Source organism: Trichinella spiralis (genome assembly GCF_000181795.1).
Source record: "Trichinella spiralis strain ISS 195 chromosome Unknown Scfld9, whole genome shotgun sequence".
NCBI lineage: Eukaryota > Metazoa > Nematoda > Enoplea > Trichinellida > Trichinellidae > Trichinella > Trichinella spiralis.
This window is the reverse complement of record NW_003526948.1, coordinates 1,266,302-1,283,381: the sequence shown is the minus strand read 5'-3', so window position 1 is coordinate 1,283,381 and position 17,080 is coordinate 1,266,302. Positions and strand designations below refer to the sequence as shown.

At 32.3% G+C, this 17,080-nt stretch overlaps 5 protein-coding genes across 5 annotated transcripts; 1 reads left to right on the top strand and 4 right to left on the bottom strand.

Moving 5' to 3' along the window:
• Window positions 1-492: 492 nt before the first annotated feature.
• Tsp_11824 (hypothetical protein) lies at window positions 493-1,302 on the bottom strand. Its single transcript, XM_003371351.1, has 2 exons — window positions 1,097-1,302; window positions 493-586 (listed from the first exon to the last, which is right to left on the bottom strand). Exons 1-2 carry the CDS (start codon window positions 1,300-1,302, stop codon window positions 493-495), a joined length of 300 nt encoding a protein of 99 aa, XP_003371399.1.
• Window positions 1,303-2,367: 1,065 nt separating this feature from the next.
• On the bottom strand, window positions 2,368-4,867 carry Tsp_11823 (GHMP kinases C superfamily). The gene is made up of 9 exons (XM_003371350.1): window positions 4,753-4,867; window positions 4,564-4,690; window positions 4,263-4,417; window positions 3,717-3,847; window positions 3,568-3,663; window positions 3,350-3,505; window positions 3,078-3,288; window positions 2,773-2,992; window positions 2,368-2,566 (listed from the first exon to the last, which is right to left on the bottom strand). Exons 1-9 carry the CDS (start codon window positions 4,865-4,867, stop codon window positions 2,368-2,370), a joined length of 1,410 nt encoding a protein of 469 aa, XP_003371398.1.
• Window positions 4,868-4,871: 4 nt separating this feature from the next.
• On the bottom strand, window positions 4,872-6,200 carry Tsp_11822 (hypothetical protein). Its single transcript, XM_003371349.1, has 5 exons — window positions 6,152-6,200; window positions 5,504-5,598; window positions 5,157-5,249; window positions 4,979-5,044; window positions 4,872-4,916 (listed from the first exon to the last, which is right to left on the bottom strand). Exons 1-5 carry the CDS (start codon window positions 6,198-6,200, stop codon window positions 4,872-4,874), a joined length of 348 nt encoding a protein of 115 aa, XP_003371397.1.
• Window positions 6,201-6,548: 348 nt separating this feature from the next.
• Window positions 6,549-7,152, bottom strand: Tsp_11821 (hypothetical protein). Its single transcript, XM_003371348.1, has 2 exons — window positions 6,926-7,152; window positions 6,549-6,621 (listed from the first exon to the last, which is right to left on the bottom strand). The coding sequence occupies exons 1-2, from the start codon at window positions 7,150-7,152 to the stop codon at window positions 6,549-6,551; spliced, it is 300 nt and encodes a 99-aa protein (XP_003371396.1).
• Window positions 7,153-9,025: 1,873 nt separating this feature from the next.
• Tsp_11820 (eukaryotic initiation factor 4A-III) lies at window positions 9,026-16,620 on the top strand. Its single transcript, XM_003371347.1, has 22 exons — window positions 9,026-9,039; window positions 9,105-9,265; window positions 9,650-9,722; window positions 9,918-10,047; window positions 10,104-10,328; window positions 10,362-10,519; window positions 10,571-10,709; window positions 10,788-10,903; window positions 10,969-11,076; window positions 11,187-11,314; window positions 12,425-12,478; window positions 12,891-12,998; window positions 13,084-13,132; window positions 13,331-13,466; window positions 13,530-13,868; window positions 13,969-14,095; window positions 14,182-14,312; window positions 14,389-14,556; window positions 14,652-14,771; window positions 14,921-15,030; window positions 15,953-16,068; window positions 16,418-16,620. Exons 1-22 carry the CDS (start codon window positions 9,026-9,028, stop codon window positions 16,618-16,620), a joined length of 2,913 nt encoding a protein of 970 aa, XP_003371395.1.
• Window positions 16,621-17,080: the final 460 nt, after the last annotated feature.

Below are 17,080 nucleotides of genomic sequence, written 5' to 3'. Positions count from 1 at the left end.
GCGTATTGCTAGAATTTCTTGAAGCACCCTCGGCTGCACATTCAGAACCTTGATTAGATACAAATTTTGCCTTTTGTTTGTAGAACTCTTCCTACATCGTACGTTTCGCTTTAAAGTGTCATTAAATTTCAAATTTAAACAAACACGCACCATACTTTCGAATTTACATATGTAACGAGCCGCTCTCCCGGGCGGGCTCGTTCCTCGCCTCAACAGGGTTGCCGCCAAAGTCATTATTAAATGACGACACGCCGGTGTCGATCTGCGGATTCGTCTCGGCGTCTGTATCGTCCGTCCGGTTACTACCGGCTCTGCCGCCCCTTTTCCCTAATTCACGCTTTGTTGGTAACATACTCGCACTCAAAGTAACAGAACAGGAATACAATATTTATTCGCAATCACAACAACGACCACCACCGTATATCACAAAACAATCGACTCTCGCTCCACGCTGCTAATAATAATCCGTTCCACCGTACTCTTTCCTGATCTTCAAGTACCGGTCGGCTTACGGTAGCTTTGTTCTTCTTCCTCATCTTCGTTATCTAGAGAAGCACAGTAGTTGTTAGTTGTCGGTCTGCGTCTGCTACACATAATTTAAATTTAAGAAAAATATTTTTGGTGAAATTGCTATTTCAAATATTATATTTTGTAAAATATCGAAAAATAATTTCTGCGGAACAATGAATTTTAAGCTAAATATTTCAATACGACCAACTTATAGAATAAACATGACAAAAAATGCGCAGACAGAGCTTTATTTCAAAAAATACCTATGACTATTAAAAAGCTGAAATATTCATAATATTAATAATACTTATAGCTTTAATTCGAAATTATTGCTCATGATCTCAACCAATGTTTTTTTCTACAGGTTAAATTATTTTATAAATTTGAGCAAATTAATGATATTAAAAGTAAATTCAAAAAAAAGGAAAGCAACCCTTAACATTTGATATTAACATATTGAAATGTAAACATATTATTTATTTGCATTTCAAATAAAATCATTCGACATTGTCAAGCAACTTTAAAAACATTTCAAATCATTTAATGTTTGAAAAGATTGGTGCTCCCCTGCCAGGCAGATTAGCACCGATCTTCCTTTGTTTTTGATTCTTGAAGTTCGACTGGGGCGGAGCGGTTTATCCATAACTTCATTCTTAAGCATGGATGCATTTTTGCAATTTCACCAATTCGCCATTCCACTTCCGTTTTGCACGCAGAACATAGATCGAAAACTTGGAATGGCATGTAAGGAGGTATGGCTTGGGGCTTGGGATAGTTTTGAATCCAGGGCATATTGGATATGTTGTGTGCTTATATTGGCACTTCAACCGCTAGCGTATTTAGTGTATGTGTACGCTTAGCTTTTACAACTGCCTCCGGGAATCGAACACGGCTGGGGAGGGCGGTGGCTTGGCTGGCTATTAACCACTACGCCACACCACCCTCCAACCGTTAATAATCAATTTCTTTATTTATGTTTACAACACTAATACCGATTTTCACTAAAACTAAGCAGTTTTTAAATTTTTGCTTTTAATTTTTAAAAATTACCTTTAATAAACTTACAAATTTTCATTTTCTGCAATTAAAAAACATATAAATGCTTCTTATCCAATGATTTCCAAGAGTGAAATAAAACGGTGTACAAATTTATGCTTGTCAACAACAATAAAATTGTCTGTTTTATTAATTTATTTCTTTAACTTGCGCTAATTTACATATTTTTAGCGACAAAATGATTTTACCAAAATCGGCACTTTGAACAGTCAGAGAACGAATTACTTTAGCTAGCTATTGTACTTTCATGATCATAAATTTCGCTTCATAATAAATAATATTTTTTAAATTATTATTATCAGTAAAAGAAATTCAAAATTATAGACTGTTTCATGATCATCTGATGAAACAGTTGAATAACAAAATTTTTTCAATTTGTTTTCATCAAATTTAAAAGAGTTGCGCAAAGTAGCTAATAAAATACCAGTCGTAGATTAGAAATTTATTTTCCAATATTGTGCAACACTGAAAAGATAAACGGCACTGCAAGAAAGTTGCAGACCTTACTGTTACAGAGAAAGATATTTTGCATTAAATAAATTAGCATGTACGTGTTCGACATTTATTACGCATCAAACAGCATCTGATAAATAAATGAGAAGCAAATAAAACTCGTAATTTCCCTGCATATTACTGCAGTTGATAAATCACAGTATCTTGTAAATCATGATAAATATCAGTAAAAGCTTCTCTTGGATAAGATGTAATAAAAATATGCAAAAGTAGAAAGTGTATTTACGATGTATTGAAATGTTCACTTACAATTTCCTAAGAAGAAGAAGAAGAAGGAATAGAAACGTTTCAATTGTGTGGTAGACTAAAAATCTGCAAGCCTTGTCCAGGTGAAACGAAGAAAGGCTTATAAGATCTAAAAGCGCTTCCTGCGATGTATTGTTCTATTGATTCTTTAAAACTTTCCGCTCGTTCGGCATCGATCAATGCAACAACAGGACCACCCCATCCTAGTCCAGTCAAACGACTTCCTATGGCACCAAATTTCCTAAAAATTCTCATATTTATTAAATATTCAAACAAAATTTGCATAATATCAAAACGCTGAGCAAATAGTAGAAGTGAATGAAATAGTAGTTGATCAGACAATTGACACGGATATTTCTCGATCCACGTGAAATAATCAAATTGCAATGAAAAAAACAATGAAAAATAGCAGCATAAAAAAGGATAGAAAAGAAATTAGCAGCTAACTTGAACATCTGCTGGATGAAATCCAATTCTTCACAGGTACAGTCGTAGAAGTATGAACACGAGTGGTGACTGTCGTCCAGCAATTTTCCCAGCTTTGTCAGGCAAAGATCCTCTGACAACTGACCGTTGGCAAATTGATCGCAAATCGAACGAAACTCTTTCACACGCATCGATTCTTCAATCACGTGTCTGGCTCTCCTTTTCAAATAAAATTGTTCTTCTGAAATTTGCATAACAACAAATCTCAATCGACATAAAAAAACAAAAAAAGCTATCAGAATATGTGAATTAATTAATAAAATCACTGGTTCGGTAACGTCGGCGACGTAATATGTCCAATTCACATTCGTTGCACTGCAAGAAGCTTATTATCTCGGCAATTGTGTAAGAGACTTGTCTGAATGGAGACAACGCAATTTCTTTGAATGTGTTGTCGTCAATGTCACCGACAGCGTCCTGAACTTCCCTAATAGTATTCATCTCACGCCAGTCCAGTCCAAAAACTTTAGCAATAAACTGAAAATTTAAATTAATTAATTCCAAATAAACCAATAAATAAACAATAAAAGCAAACAACTTTTGTTGCTAAACAACATTCCGTCACACGTTTGCTGAACAAAGGAAACTTTGCATTTTTCGCCGATTGAAGTCCACAATGGAAAACCAGAAAACGAGCCTTCGGCGGCAAAGTGACATCGTCGAGACGAAGCGGTTTAAACTGAATATATTTCGCCTGCAAGATCAGCAAAAATTTTCAAAGTGAGCAGCTTGCAATTGAAATGAATAAAAACCGACCGCTCCTTGTCGTGCGGTAAAACAAATTAAGTTATCCATAGGGCCACGAACAAGGTCAGCGTTTTGGTATTCTGAACACAATTCCGCCAAAGTTTCCTGAATTTTGAAAAAATGAAAAAAATTGATCTTCATTTTCAAATTTACTGTACTTTGGTTATGGTGCGGAAATTGCCATCGCCCACCGCGACCATTGTACGCGCCGCTGCACAACAAACAAGTGCAGTAGAGATAGCTAAGCCCCTACGTTCTGGCAGTTTGCTACTGATCATCGCTTTGAAGCCTGCAAAAAATACATTTCAATCGAAAATCACTTTCTTTATAATTAATTAATAAAACTTTTCGTGAAAATTTCGACAATACTATCAATTATTGTACAACTTTTACATGATCAACAAGAAAAAATCCAACATTCTACAAACTAACTAACTCTAATTCACAATATGCTTTCTCAATTTCTTCCATCTATATATTTACAAAAATAAATATATACAAATGTATTTATTTATTGAACATAATAAAAATTAGATGAACGGTGCCAAATAATTTCCAATTTCCCCATTAAACTATTCTCAACGCCTATAGTATTAAACTTATGTTTCTCATTAAACTATAATTTAAACAGTAAAAACTGTAAATATGGAACAAAAAGTTAAATTTCAAATTCAAAGAAAACATATTTCTTGAAGATTAATTACCTTTAAAAGTAAGTTTCACTTCCGCATCTTCGCTCGCTTTATACTGATATTCTTCAATGTGATCCATCGCAGCCACAACGCCAGTCAAAAAATAATCTTTCCAGCTCAGATTCTTGCAAGATGTAATAAAGTAGGAATATAATGCTTCAAATGGCCTAAAAACAATTAAACATTTACCTCTGACCATCAAGAATAAATGCAATAAATCCCACTATAAATAAATAAAAGCCAAAAATGTTGGAAAATTTAACTTAATTTATACAACTAAAACGTGTTTATTAATATTGTCATGTAGAATTACTCGTATTTGGGGTCAGTGTTACAAACAGTTATCTCTTCAGAATTTTGATTAACAGAAAATGCAGCATAGATGCATTCATCGACTGCCATCGGAAGTACTGGATAACCGCTATAATCAATGTGTTCACCTGTTAAATATTAACATCATATCATGGAATATAAATATTAACTGCAGCAATATCGCAATAACCTATAATGTTCATCCTTCCAGGACTCTTAACAACATATTCGGCTTCACAGTTGTACCGATCTCGAAAAGCTTGCAGCAATTCACTGAACTGAGAAACATCGTTGGTAGATTCCATCATCTTAACGAATCGAAAATTTCAATCTTGTTATTAAACATAACAGCATCTCAAATTAATTAACATTTTTAAAAATTTATCCAAGTTAGAAACATTCTATTTTGCAATAACTTTCCAAGACAAGTTCATTTCAATAACAAAAGTACTTTGCATCATAACAATTTCACACGATTTAGACTGCATTACATATATTTTATAAGAAAAAATGTTCTGTCAGATAATCAGTAAACAAAAAAGGAGATTCTTAAAGCCATATTAAAAATTATTAAAAATAATCAAAACATGTAACTTCGAGTGACTCTGAGCATCTTCTCATTTTACACAACGCATAGAAATGCATTACTGTATGATATGACGCGCAAATAATATTACAGTAAAATAGCTGTGACATAAAAATAAATTATAATTGTGAGCATAATTAAAAATCAAAAGTAAACTATTCAGTATGAAAAACTAATTGTTTTCTCCAATAAGCAACATTAACGACCTGATATTTCAGAAAAAAAACTAAAAGAGTATAGAGCATAATAAAAAATACTTTTTTAATTTCTCAACGAAAAATAAACAAAAATACAAATAATTATTTGATAATATCAATTTTCAAAAAAGAATGAAGAAAGGCTTAAGACGCCTAACAACGCTTCCTTCGATGTACCGTACTACTGATTCTTGAATATTTTTCTCTCGGTGGGCATTGATCAATGCGATAACAGCACCACCGGCGATAACACCTTCAGAAAAGCATTTATTACTTCATTAACGCTACCTTAAGGCAATAATCACGTCGCACATAGCTTGAAAAACAGACTGATTGAAATTTATACCGTTTCAGTAATTAAAAACAGGAATCTCTAAACAAGAAAACAAAAAGATAAAAATTTCAAATAAAAACTTATGCGTTGTGCAATTCACGTATTGCCCAGAAATGAGCACTTCAACAGCACAGATAAAATAAAATCGAGAATAAAGACAATACAAACAGTATGATTTGATGAAATGTAGGATATATTTTTATATTTGAATTTTCATTGCATAAATCGGTGAAGTATCACCATTTCTTACATTAATGCTATAGCTGATTTGGCTGTGATTGGAATATTTTGTCAATCAAGTAATGGAATAGCTATTAAAAAAACAACTGCAATTGAATACCCAGAAATTGGACATGCGACTTTGAATTACTTTTTTTTGTCTCATCATCCCCTGCTTTCCCAAATGTTCAGAAAGTGTGAATGTTGGTTGTTTGGTTATTATGCTAATTTTTGTGCAGTAAATTTGAATGACTTACCGTACGCTGTTCAACGTTAACAGAGCTCAAGTTAACTGTCAGCATTTTTTGCACTCAGTTGGAAATGAGAAGAACAAAAATGGCATTTTGCATATTTTGCATTTGCATGTTTTTTTTTCATTGATTAGCTAATCGTCCAAATTACCATATCTGTTTGTGTGAATGAAATGTGAACAGTCGACTTTTATATTGAAACGTTACTTCTTTCCAAAGAGTAAAAAACACCATTTCACAGAAAACGATTAATGAGCTGGAAGTTTTTGTTTTTGTCCAATTTATGCATGTCCAACAGAAATCATGCGAGTGAAGCGCCAAATTTTTATAAATAGATTTTCTGATAATTAATTAATGACAAACGATTGAATACGCAACGTGGATCGTTTCCCTACATCTCTACAGTTGTCTGTGTATGCTACGACGCGTCGGCTGACCAATAGAACAAGCTTGACATACAAGTTTGTTGAAGCTTCATTTCAAAAAATACAGACAACTATTAATTTAAATCAATAAATTCAACTTAGTCAATTAATTTAATCAAATACTTATAACTTTAATTCAAAATTATTGCTCATGAGTTTAACAAATGTTTTTTTCTTCAGGTTAAAATTTTTAGCAAATTAATGATATTAAAAGTTAATTCAAAAAAAAAGAAAGCACCGCTTTGAACGTAAATAGCAACATTTGTTGATATTAACATATTGAAATGTAAACATATCATTTATTTGCATTTCAAATAAAATCATTCGACATTGTAAAGCAACTTTGAAAACATTTTAAACCATTTAATGTGGGAAAAGATTGGTGCTCCCCTGCCAGGCAGATTAGCACCGATCTTCCTATGTTTTTGATTCGAATGTTGAATGGAGCAGTGGGCCTTTATCCATAACTTCATTCTTACCCGTCGCATTGCTGCGGATGCTCCATTTCGCCAGTGATTATGTATCGCAGTCACTTCACTACCCTTTGAAAGTGGGTGGCATTGTCTGGCTTGGCGCATCTTTTGGTAAGATTGCCATGTATGGAAGTTATGGCCTGGGATAGTTTTGAATACAGAACATGTGTATATGCGGTGTGCTCATATTGGCACTTCAACCGCTAGCGTACTTAGTGTATATGTACGCTTGGCTTTTTCAACCGTCTCCGGGAATCGAACACGGCTGGGGAGGGCGTTGGCTTCGCTGGCTATTAACCACTACGCCACACCACCCTCCAACCGTTAATAATCAATTTCTTTATTTATGTTTACAACACTAATACCGATTTTCACTAAAATTAAGCAGTTTTAAAATTTTTGCTTTTAATTTTTAAAAATTACCTTTAATAAACTTACAAATTTTCATTTTCTGCAATTAAGAAGCATATAAATGCTTCCTTTCCAATGATTTCCACGAGTTAAATAAAAATATATATAGCAAATGCAGCTTATTGTGAATATCATATTGTATTATAATATGAATATTGCATTATGATATTAAAAATATTTAGAAAACATAAAAGATTAATTTGAATTACAAAGGAAAGGATTTATTTGAATATAGCATTTCTAAAATTTATATCTGGGATGAAAGTAAGCGAAGTTTTTATTTTGCATCAGTATTGCGTCACGCAATTTTGGCATTGTTAGATTGTTAGCAGACTTTGAGAAAAACCACAACACTCAGCGCCGGCAACGGCATAATTAATAGACGGATTAAAGCCTAGTAACTGCACTTATCCCATCAGCCGAAATTTTTTTATTTCAGTAGTAAGCGATTTGTATTGACTTTTCTAGATTTTATTTCATGTTAATTCCCATTAAGTTGATCGCTTTTATTGTTTTTTGCAAGCTGTAGAAGCCTAGAATGGGAACTTTTTGGTTTCCGTACAGGAATATCGGATGCGCACTGCACGTGGCTCATAGGATGTAGCTAGATTATGGAGAAGCTTTGAAAGTGTGCGGCATTTCGCATTACAAGCAATACTACACATGTTCACATATACTGTTTTTGTGCTTGTACTGCTGCATAGCTGTCAACTTCCGGCCTATTGTACTGGGTATTTGTTTGATTTTTTGTAACTATGAGAAATGCGGTGAGCACGGGATGTGCTATGAAGCCTACTTACGACAAGAGTATAATTTGTTTATTTATGTTTTCATGTTAAACAAATTGCGTTCTTAATTTTTTTTATCACAAAGTTTAATAAGCATATAAATTTTCAATTTATATAAATGAAAGTATGAAAAAACGTCCATTTTCAATGATAAATAAAATAAATTGAAAATATTTGGATAGATAAAATGTTCTGCTTCAATGCAAATGTAGTTTCTTAATTTGAATGCTTAGTCATATTTACTAACACTTTTTTGGCAACAAACTTTTACAACTGATGAATCATAAATCATGAATAAATCAAACAAATTGTCAAAGCTGATCAACGTCCCTTAATATGCATAGCAGTCACATGTCAGCATTCATATCTGACCAATCAATTCCGGCCAATCAGCGAGCGTTTTGTCTAATCTAGTTTTACTTGTTCAATGCAAGTAATTGGAATCATAATAAAATAATATGGTGCATAAATAATTTCTTAAAATTATTAACTTGTGTTAATTAAGCTGAATAAATTTAGCAGTGTGAGTAAAAAATTGATCAAGGAAACTAGAAAATTAGAAATTAATTTCTATGACATTGTGCATTTTAGCAGTTTATAATAAAAAGAAATGAAATAAAAAATTTTTGAATCATATTTTAAAATTTCTGGACTTATAAAAATCATCTTAGTAAACAAAAAAATCTGGGTTACTATTAATTACAGTAATGCTTTGTAGATGAGCCTGTAAATCAGATAGTTAAGCATTGTTGTGTGCCAACGTGAAGGTTGATTGAAAAATGGCTCGTGTTTTGTAAGTTTAGAGTTTGTTTTTATTTTTTTTTCTATGAAATTAATAAATTTCATCATCATTTGTAGCACTTCCAAAGAATTTCGTCGCAAACGAAGATTGCAAGATGATTTTGAAGAAGAAGATATGTCTAGAGTGGATTTTGAAACATCGGAGAATGTTGTTGTTATACCAACGTTTGAAGAAATGAATTTGAAACGTGAACTGCTTCGAGGAATTTATGCCTATGGTACGTATTTTAATTAATTTTCTTTTAATTATAACTTTTGTTTCTGTCTGAAATGTTAACATACAGCTTTATTTGAATATAAAATTTAACTGAACTTTTTAGTTTAACATTTGTCTTCTTCTTGGTTACGCGCAGAATTGTTTATTTTTAAATTTAGACTAATAATTTATTAAATAAATTATTTGATTTTTCAGTTTTGTTGCGTTTATTTTTTACTGATTTGGAGTCAATGGTATTTTGATAACATTAATATTACTAGCAGCGTAAGAATAGCAGAGCGGTTGAAGCCTTATTCTTTTTTAGTTTTTGTTTTTGTAGTTATTTGAGCGTTGTTGTAACTTTTGAATAATTTTAGTAGTATTTGTTACGAGAGAATTGTTTTAGGCTTCAACAAACCATCGATGATTCAAAAGCGGGCCATTCGCCCCATTGTAAGCGGCAGAGATGTTATTGCACAGTAAGTGAACTTGTTTGAAACGATGTTTTTCTATATTTAAGTACGTTACATTCATTAATTGATTTTGAATTTCATGTTTAACGTGTTTTATTAATAAAGCATCAGTATTATTAATGGCATGAATAATTTTGTTCAATTTATGCTATTAATAACCAATTCAGATGATTGAGTTTTGATAAAGATTATATTAATTAGATCACAGTCTGGTACAGGAAAAACAGCTACGTTCAGTATCGGTCTTCTTCAAGTAATCGATACGCAACTTCGTGAAACTCAAGCTTTGGTTTTGGCGCCGACTCGTGAATTGGCACAACAAATTCAAAAGGTAAATTCATTTTAAAATAAATTTCATTTTTTGGAAGTGAATGATGTTTTTTTTAGGTTGTTCTTGCTCTTGGAGACCGTATGAACGTTCAAGCACACGCTTGCATTGGTGGAACGAATGTCGGCGAAGATATCCGAAAGTTGGACTACGGCCAGCATGTGGTCGTTGGAACACCTGGAAGAGTGTTTGACATGATTACTCGTCAGAATTTGCGTACAGATTCGTTGAAAGTGTTTGTCATGGACGAAGCTGATGAAATGCTGACCAAAGGCAACGAGCTGGTTTTTTCTTTTAATTTTTGATTTTAATCACAGCTTTATTTAATTTTAGGATTTAAAGATCAAATTTATGACATCTATCGTTTTCTGCCACCAGGAATTCAAGTGGTGGTGATTTCGGCGACTTTGCCGCACGAAATCTTGGAGATGACTGGAAAATTTATGACAGAGCCAGTTCGAATACTTGTGAAACGGTGTGTAGTGTATCATTTTGGCATCATCATCTTTATAAATTGTGCTTTCAGCGACGAGTTGACACTTGAAGGAATTCGACAGTATTTTGTTCACGTGGAAAGAGAAGATTGGAAATTTGAAACACTTTGTGATTTGTACGATAGCATTACTATCAGTCAAGCTGTCGTTTTCTGCAACACACGTCATAAGGTAAACCCAATATTTTGAAAATATTCTTTTTTTAATATCGAAAAATGCTTACTTATACGCTATATCTGTTTGTTTTAGGTTGAATGGTTGGATGAGAAAATGAAAGAAAGTAATTTCACTGTTGGCGCCATTCATGGTGAAATGGATCAGAAAGATCGAAATGAGGTTGTACGTAAATTCCGTGATGGAATCTAGTATGGTTTTGATTTTCATATGCTTTATTACATGTGCGTGTATATTATTTTGAAATTGTCTTCAGTCGTGTGTTGATCAGTACTGACGTGTGGTCACGTGGTTTGGATATTCCTGGCGTTTCCTTGGTAATCAACTATGATGTGCCAACTAATCGCGAAGCGTATCTTCACAGGTAATTTGCAAAAATAATCAATTTTTTAAATTTATGTAAGCACATTTAAATAATTAATAATATTTCTTTTTTCTTATCGTACTTGGTATTGGAAAATTGTAAATTTTTAGAATTGGTCGATCGGGGCGATATGGTCGCAAAGGATGCGCAATTAATTTTGCAACTACTGAGGATATTCCAACGTTGCTCGAGATCGAATCGTATTACGGAACACAAATTGATGAAATGCCTATGAATGGTATGCATTTAATTGAAATTTTGCAGCAGTTTTTGTAATTTTTCATTTTTACAGTAACTGACATGCTGCAATGAATGCTGAAAAGAAAAGATGCAGTGAAGATATGGCGTCATTTCAGATTATTGCTATTTACTCAACGGAACTAGTTTCTCATATTGTATCTTACAAGCACAAACACATAATAGAATTTAATAGTTATGGGCATGTTGATTAAATTATAATTGGCAGAAAGATTGAATTGTGCTTTTGAATAAAGTATAATTATCTACGCAAATGAACTTATGCTTGAATAATCTCTCTAAGTTTTACTATTTAATCATCTGTTCATATTGTTCACAAGCAAGTATAGCACCGTGTAACAGTGTAACAATTTTAAATATTCCTCTTGCTTGCATAAAAATAAACAGAGATGCATATATGGATTGAAAGCTTAAAAATAATACCTCTTCATTTCTTTAATTAGTCAATAATCAAAACTACTTTTTCAAACTTAAAAAATTAAGTAATATAATATATTAATTTTATACCGTGTAAATGTAAAATTTTCAAGAATTTAGGTAAAAATATTCTTTTCGTTGTTTACAACAATTACAACTGAACAGTTACATTAGTGAAATTGTAAGCAACAAGGTTTACGTAAAATCAGGATAAAGAATACTGTAAATTTTCTTCCTCCAATTTGTTTGGGTTTGATAAGCGTAGATGTTTGGGGAAGCGTGTAATAACAAGTTACGCAAATGAACAGTTTATTTTCTGTCGACATTAATATAATACGTAGAATTTATTCGATGTCTACATGAGTACTACTGTAAAAAATAATTAGCCCAACAACAAATCAATATGAGGCAACAGCCAAAACCTTCTTTTCCCTTTCTCACTTTTACTCAGCCACGTCACCATTCCCCTTTTACCGTACTGCATGTTAGTAATTTTAAATTATATTCATTAATAATTGTTCATAAATTTTCCTTTAAATTATATTAATACGTACGAAAATGACAAATATGTAATAATGAACTTTACTTATTGCTTAATTACAAAATAATACTTGTTGGTTCTTACTGTAAACATTCACTTGGTCATTGAGCACAGTATAATTTTTATTTTAAGATATATTGGTAAATAGGCTTGTTTTGGCAGCAACGAAAAATGGTATCAGAAATGGTAAGTCAGTCTTAGGATGCAGCTTGTATTTGATGTTGCTGAAAATATAGGTTATACGTGTTCAAAGTCGTGATGGACAACACCGTATACGATTGAAGCCATCGGACACTGTTGAAACTCTTTTGCAAAAAGTGCTTAAGAAAAAGATTTTGTTATTTCGCTGTCCAAAAAGTATCTGTTAGAGATTTTTTTTATAGATAAGTGATTTGATTGACTTGAAGGATTATCCTGTAAAGGTTTATCGTGATAGAGCTAAGTCTCGCGTGTTGGTTGAATCGGATGTAACCATTGAAGAATATGGCATTCAGTTCTGTGTTTTAGTTAGTTATATGTTTTAGTTCATTTTTAAACTGCTTTAGAAATGGAGATATGCTGTATTTGGAGAATCATATTCAACCAAAAAGTGTTTCAGTTCAAGAAAATATTTCCTATATTAATATTGACCGCCCATTTTCTGCTATGAAATTGAAGAAGGATGTTGAAGAAGATTTGGTAGATCAGATTTTGGAGAAACAGTCAGGTGTTATTGAAAGAAAACATCAGTCGAATATGTGAATTGGGCTTATTTGAAACTATTCTTTTTCTGAAATACTAATTTTTCTCAGGTGCAAACATGGTGATTCGAAGAAATGCAGTAACTGTTTGCCAATACATGTAATAATTGGTTTTTGTGATGTTAGTTATTATTTAAATTTTATATTCAGGTTTATGACGATGAATTTTTAAAAGAAAAGGAAGTTAATTATTTAAGTTTCCATGCTTATTTAAGAAAAAATGGGTTCGATGATAAGTGAGTATAAGTGCATTCTTACTTTGGTTATTTATTTTAAAATGTTTTTGAAATTTATTTAGTATCCGGAGTGCTGCGTCTATACCATCTTTGGAAAAAGTGAGCTGCCAAATCATCCCAAATTGTAGAAACCATCTACCATGGCCACAGGGAATTTGTTCCAAGTGTCAACCAAATCCAGTTACATTGAACCATCAAGTAAATTTTGTAGTTTAATATTCTAAGGTGCAGCTTTGATATCAAAAATTTTTTCTATGTTAGCGTTATCGTCATGTGGACAACGTAGAAATTGAAAATAAGGAAATTATGAGCAATTTTTTAAGTTACTGGTACAAAAGTCATGGCCAGAGGATGGGATTTTTATTTGGTCGTTACGAACCGATGACTGACGTGCCATTGGGTATTCGAGCTGTGGTAACAGTTATTTATGAACCACCACAAATAACATACACCGACGGTATTGATATATTGGAAGATCCGCATGACGAAATTGTTGACAGTTTAGCTGAATGTTTGGGACTAAAGCGAATTGGATGGATTTTTACAGATTTTTTAAGAGATCCAGATGATCCCACTCTTTTGGTAAACACTAGAAATGCGGTAATAAATGCTTGATTTTTTTTATTTTTGACTTTGCATCACCGTGTGATTGATGATAGTATTTAGAAATGTTTTTTGCATATTTATTTGTTTTTTATAGAATACATATATGTTAAGTGCAGCAGAATGTTTGATTGCTGCGAAGTACCAGAATAAATATCCAAATGCATGCAAATATTCTCTCGATGGTACATTTGGTTCCAAATTCGTCACATTAGTTCTCTCAGGTTGATCAGTTTGTGTGTAATAAGAAAATGCTTGTTTTGAATTTCTTCTCATTTAGGAGGTGAGAATAAGATGGTCGATTTTGCAGCTTATCAGGTGTCCAATCAAGGTAGCGCTTTAGTAGCCGCAGAGTGCCTTCTTCCGTCGCGATCTTCCCCGAATATGGCATGTGTTAGACGTTCCACCCCGACTCATTATGTTCCAGATGTTTATTATATGGTAATGACTGGCTTATATGATTTTTGATTTCAATATTTTCTGTGGGTCGATATACAAATATGCAATATTGTTTTAGTGTCATGATGAATATAATAATAAGATTAGAAAAACAGCAGGTCTTCTGCCGGTGGAATATTTGTTTGTAACTATTCCAGTTGGTTTAGCAAAAGAAATGAGGTACACGTTGACAAGCCAAAAAAAGCCATTTCCAATTGAAAATCGTTCATCTATAGGCAGTGCTCAGGTAACCGCACGTAAATTGTTAGTTGTGTTATAATTGCCGAAAAGTATGCAATGTCATACAGTACATATTAACAATTCATATTAGCTTTATTTAAGAATATTCGCGTCGTTGGTGAATATGTCAAACAATTTGAGGAAAGTGAATTTTTGAAAATGATTTCGAATTTTCATTTTTTGGTTTATCTGTTGACCAACACTGAAGTCACTTTTGAGTTGGTAAATTGAATTTATATGTTTGTATTTACTTTTATTATTGTACGGAAATGATCGCTTAAATTTTCCTAATTACTTTACGTCAATTGAACAGTTCTCTAATCTTATCTTAAGACCGTTCTTTTACTGGTACGTTGCTTAAATATTTTCAGGATGATTTGGCTGAACTGTTGGATGCTGTAGCAAAGCAGGATTCAGATTTAGCAAAACAGTGGGCCGAAAACAGTATCAAATGGAATGAATTTAAAAATTTGATAGGCAAGTAATTTCGTAAATGTTACTTTGCTGTGTTATTTATTTTGAAATGCATTCTAGTGCCTAATGGAGGTGAATCAGTGGGAGAAAGCGAACCTTGGGCATGTGGTCATTGTACTTATCTAAACGATCACCCCAATGCAGACTGTGAAATGTGCAGCCTACCTCGTTAATACGTTTTGTTTATTTGAATTTAATTTATGTGTATGGAAAATTTAATTAGTGCGTTGCGTTGTGTTTGTTCCTTTCGATCAAATTCTCAAAGTAGATATATATAAACCCAGCTATATTAATAATGTATTCACCAAACGGTGAATAGTTGGATTTCCTTTGTCATTGTTATGAACTGATTATAAAGAATAATAATAAAATAACAAATTGCTTGTACGGCCAAAATAAAGACAATGGAATATTTGAAAGAAATTTATATATTGGCGTGATGAGTACGAATCATTGTACTCTGTTGTAGAGTTTGATTTAAATCTTATTTCCATTGATTAATAAAAAGAATAAATTATATTTATAATTATTTTGTGATATTTTATTTCTTTTTTAAATTTCAACTCAATGAACATTTACGTCATATACCAACATTAATTAAGATGTTCAAGTATCATCAGTTATTACTGTAAGTGACTCAGCAGTTTCGTGATCATTGAAGTTTACGTATCGTTAGTGGAAATGTTTCTCAACTTTGATTCCAAAAGTCTTCGACTTACTGCATTGTTTGCTGTTGTTTTCTGAACTTGTTGCTTCTTTGTAAAATATATATATATATTTTAGAAAAGTTTAATCTGATATTATAGAATATTTGTTTATTATATCTTCCCTATTCATTCTTTTACTCTAGCATATTCATTGCATTATACATTATGGACATGTCTGTTTCAGTCGTTTGTGAGAAAATTTGCATTTACATCATTTTTTAGATTCAGTTTTCGTTTGTTCATCATGGTTGATCTAGATGGTAGCCAGTCACCGCATTCTCACAAAATCAGCAATACAGTTTTTATTATTCCTGCGGTAATTGTTCTCATTATTGTTGGTAAGTGGTTTTTTTTCGTAAATTTCAGAATGTAGTTATTGATAATTCATGGTCATCATTTTTGGTCAGGCTTGCTGGCTTTGATTATTGATTTCAGCAGATTAAGTTCGGAGGTGAATTGAATTTTGCATTTTGTTTTGTTGTTAAACTTTAAAAATAGTGTATGTTCTTGTTATTTTTATCGATATTGGCAGTGAGGCTGTTATTGCTTTGCACTTCTAGGTATATATTTATTGAATTTGAATAGAATTTTTATACTTACATTTATAAGTTTGATTTTCATATGTGAACAGGGCATTAATATGCAGAAACTAAACAGAATTGAAGCTCCTAGGAAGATTTTTTATAGTAACTGTGTGTTGTTCAATGTGCATGCAATTGATTTGTTTCGGTTTCTTTAATGTAAATAGCTTTTGTTTTGTCGTTAGATACGCATTGTTTGATCCCAGTATTTATGTCAGAGCATTTACTTACTTAAGGCATTGTGGTGTACAAATTGATCAATACTTTGCAAAGCAAGCACAAAAAGAAAGAAGAGAAGAAGAAAGCTAAAGGGAAACAAAAGTAAAGCTTGGTTTGGTTTTTAATTTTTATTGGACATCTGAAGATTTGTTGATTTCCATGGTTTTTTGGGGACGATTGCGACACCATCTGGAAGTCCGGCATGCAACATTTTATTACGGGAAAAGTTTTTTGCACTGTTCTATATACTAACTACTACATACACGGAAAGTTTTATCCCGAAGGTATAAATAATACTTTTGTGCTTTGTGATGTTGGTTTTTAACAACTTGTCGCAGTAAAATAGTTTGGTGAGAATAATTTATGACGTGAAATTTTTCAACGAAAAGAACATTCAAGCATCTCACAATAATTCTGTTTTTTTTTCAAAATTGCACCTTCGCATAAAGTATACAAACAAAAAGCCATATGAATCATGATGATGGTATGATTTGTTTTCATTCACTGACACTGCTATCTATGAAAGGAGGATGAAATTGAAACATTTACA

What these genes read in the sequence shown, in the direction of transcription:
- Tsp_11824 (XM_003371351.1), bottom strand. Translation starts at nt 1,302, where the DNA reads ATGCCCTGGATTCAAAACTATCCCAAGCCCCAAGCCATACCTCCTTAC. An exon ending in TCAAAAACAAAGGAAGATCG is followed by an intron (nt 587 to 1,096) that starts GTGCTAATCTGC and finishes AATTATGTGTAG; the next exon opens with CAGACGCAGACCGACAACTA.
- Tsp_11823 (XM_003371350.1), bottom strand. Translation starts at nt 4,867, where the DNA reads ATGGAATCTACCAACGATGTTTCTCAGTTCAGTGAATTGCTGCAAGCT. An exon ending in AACACTGACCCCAAATACGA is followed by an intron (nt 4,418 to 4,563) that starts GTAATTCTACAT and finishes AATTGTTTTTAG; the next exon opens with GCCATTTGAAGCATTATATT. An exon ending in TCGCCGACGTTACCGAACCA is followed by an intron (nt 2,993 to 3,077) that starts GTGATTTTATTA and finishes TGCAAATTTCAG; the next exon opens with AAGAACAATTTTATTTGAAA.
- Tsp_11822 (XM_003371349.1), bottom strand. Translation starts at nt 6,200, where the DNA reads ATGCTGACAGTTAACTTGAGCTCTGTTAACGTTGAACAGCGTACGGTA. An exon ending in CGTTGAACAGCGTACGGTAA is followed by an intron (nt 5,599 to 6,151) that starts GTCATTCAAATT and finishes GCTTTTCTGAAG; the next exon opens with GTGTTATCGCCGGTGGTGCT. An exon ending in GATGCTCAGAGTCACTCGAA is followed by an intron (nt 5,045 to 5,156) that starts GTTACATGTTTT and finishes TATGTAATGCAG; the next exon opens with TCTAAATCGTGTGAAATTGT.
- Tsp_11821 (XM_003371348.1), bottom strand. Translation starts at nt 7,152, where the DNA reads ATGCGCCAAGCCAGACAATGCCACCCACTTTCAAAGGGTAGTGAAGTG. An exon ending in CACATTAAATGGTTTAAAAT is followed by an intron (nt 6,622 to 6,925) that starts GTTTTCAAAGTT and finishes TTTGAAATGAAG; the next exon opens with CTTCAACAAACTTGTATGTC.
- Tsp_11820 (XM_003371347.1), top strand. An exon ending in AAATTCCGTGATGGAATCTA is followed by an intron (nt 10,904 to 10,968) that starts GTATGGTTTTGA and finishes AATTGTCTTCAG; the next exon opens with TCGTGTGTTGATCAGTACTG. An exon ending in CGTCACATTAGTTCTCTCAG is followed by an intron (nt 14,096 to 14,181) that starts GTTGATCAGTTT and finishes TCGATTTTGCAG; the next exon opens with CTTATCAGGTGTCCAATCAA.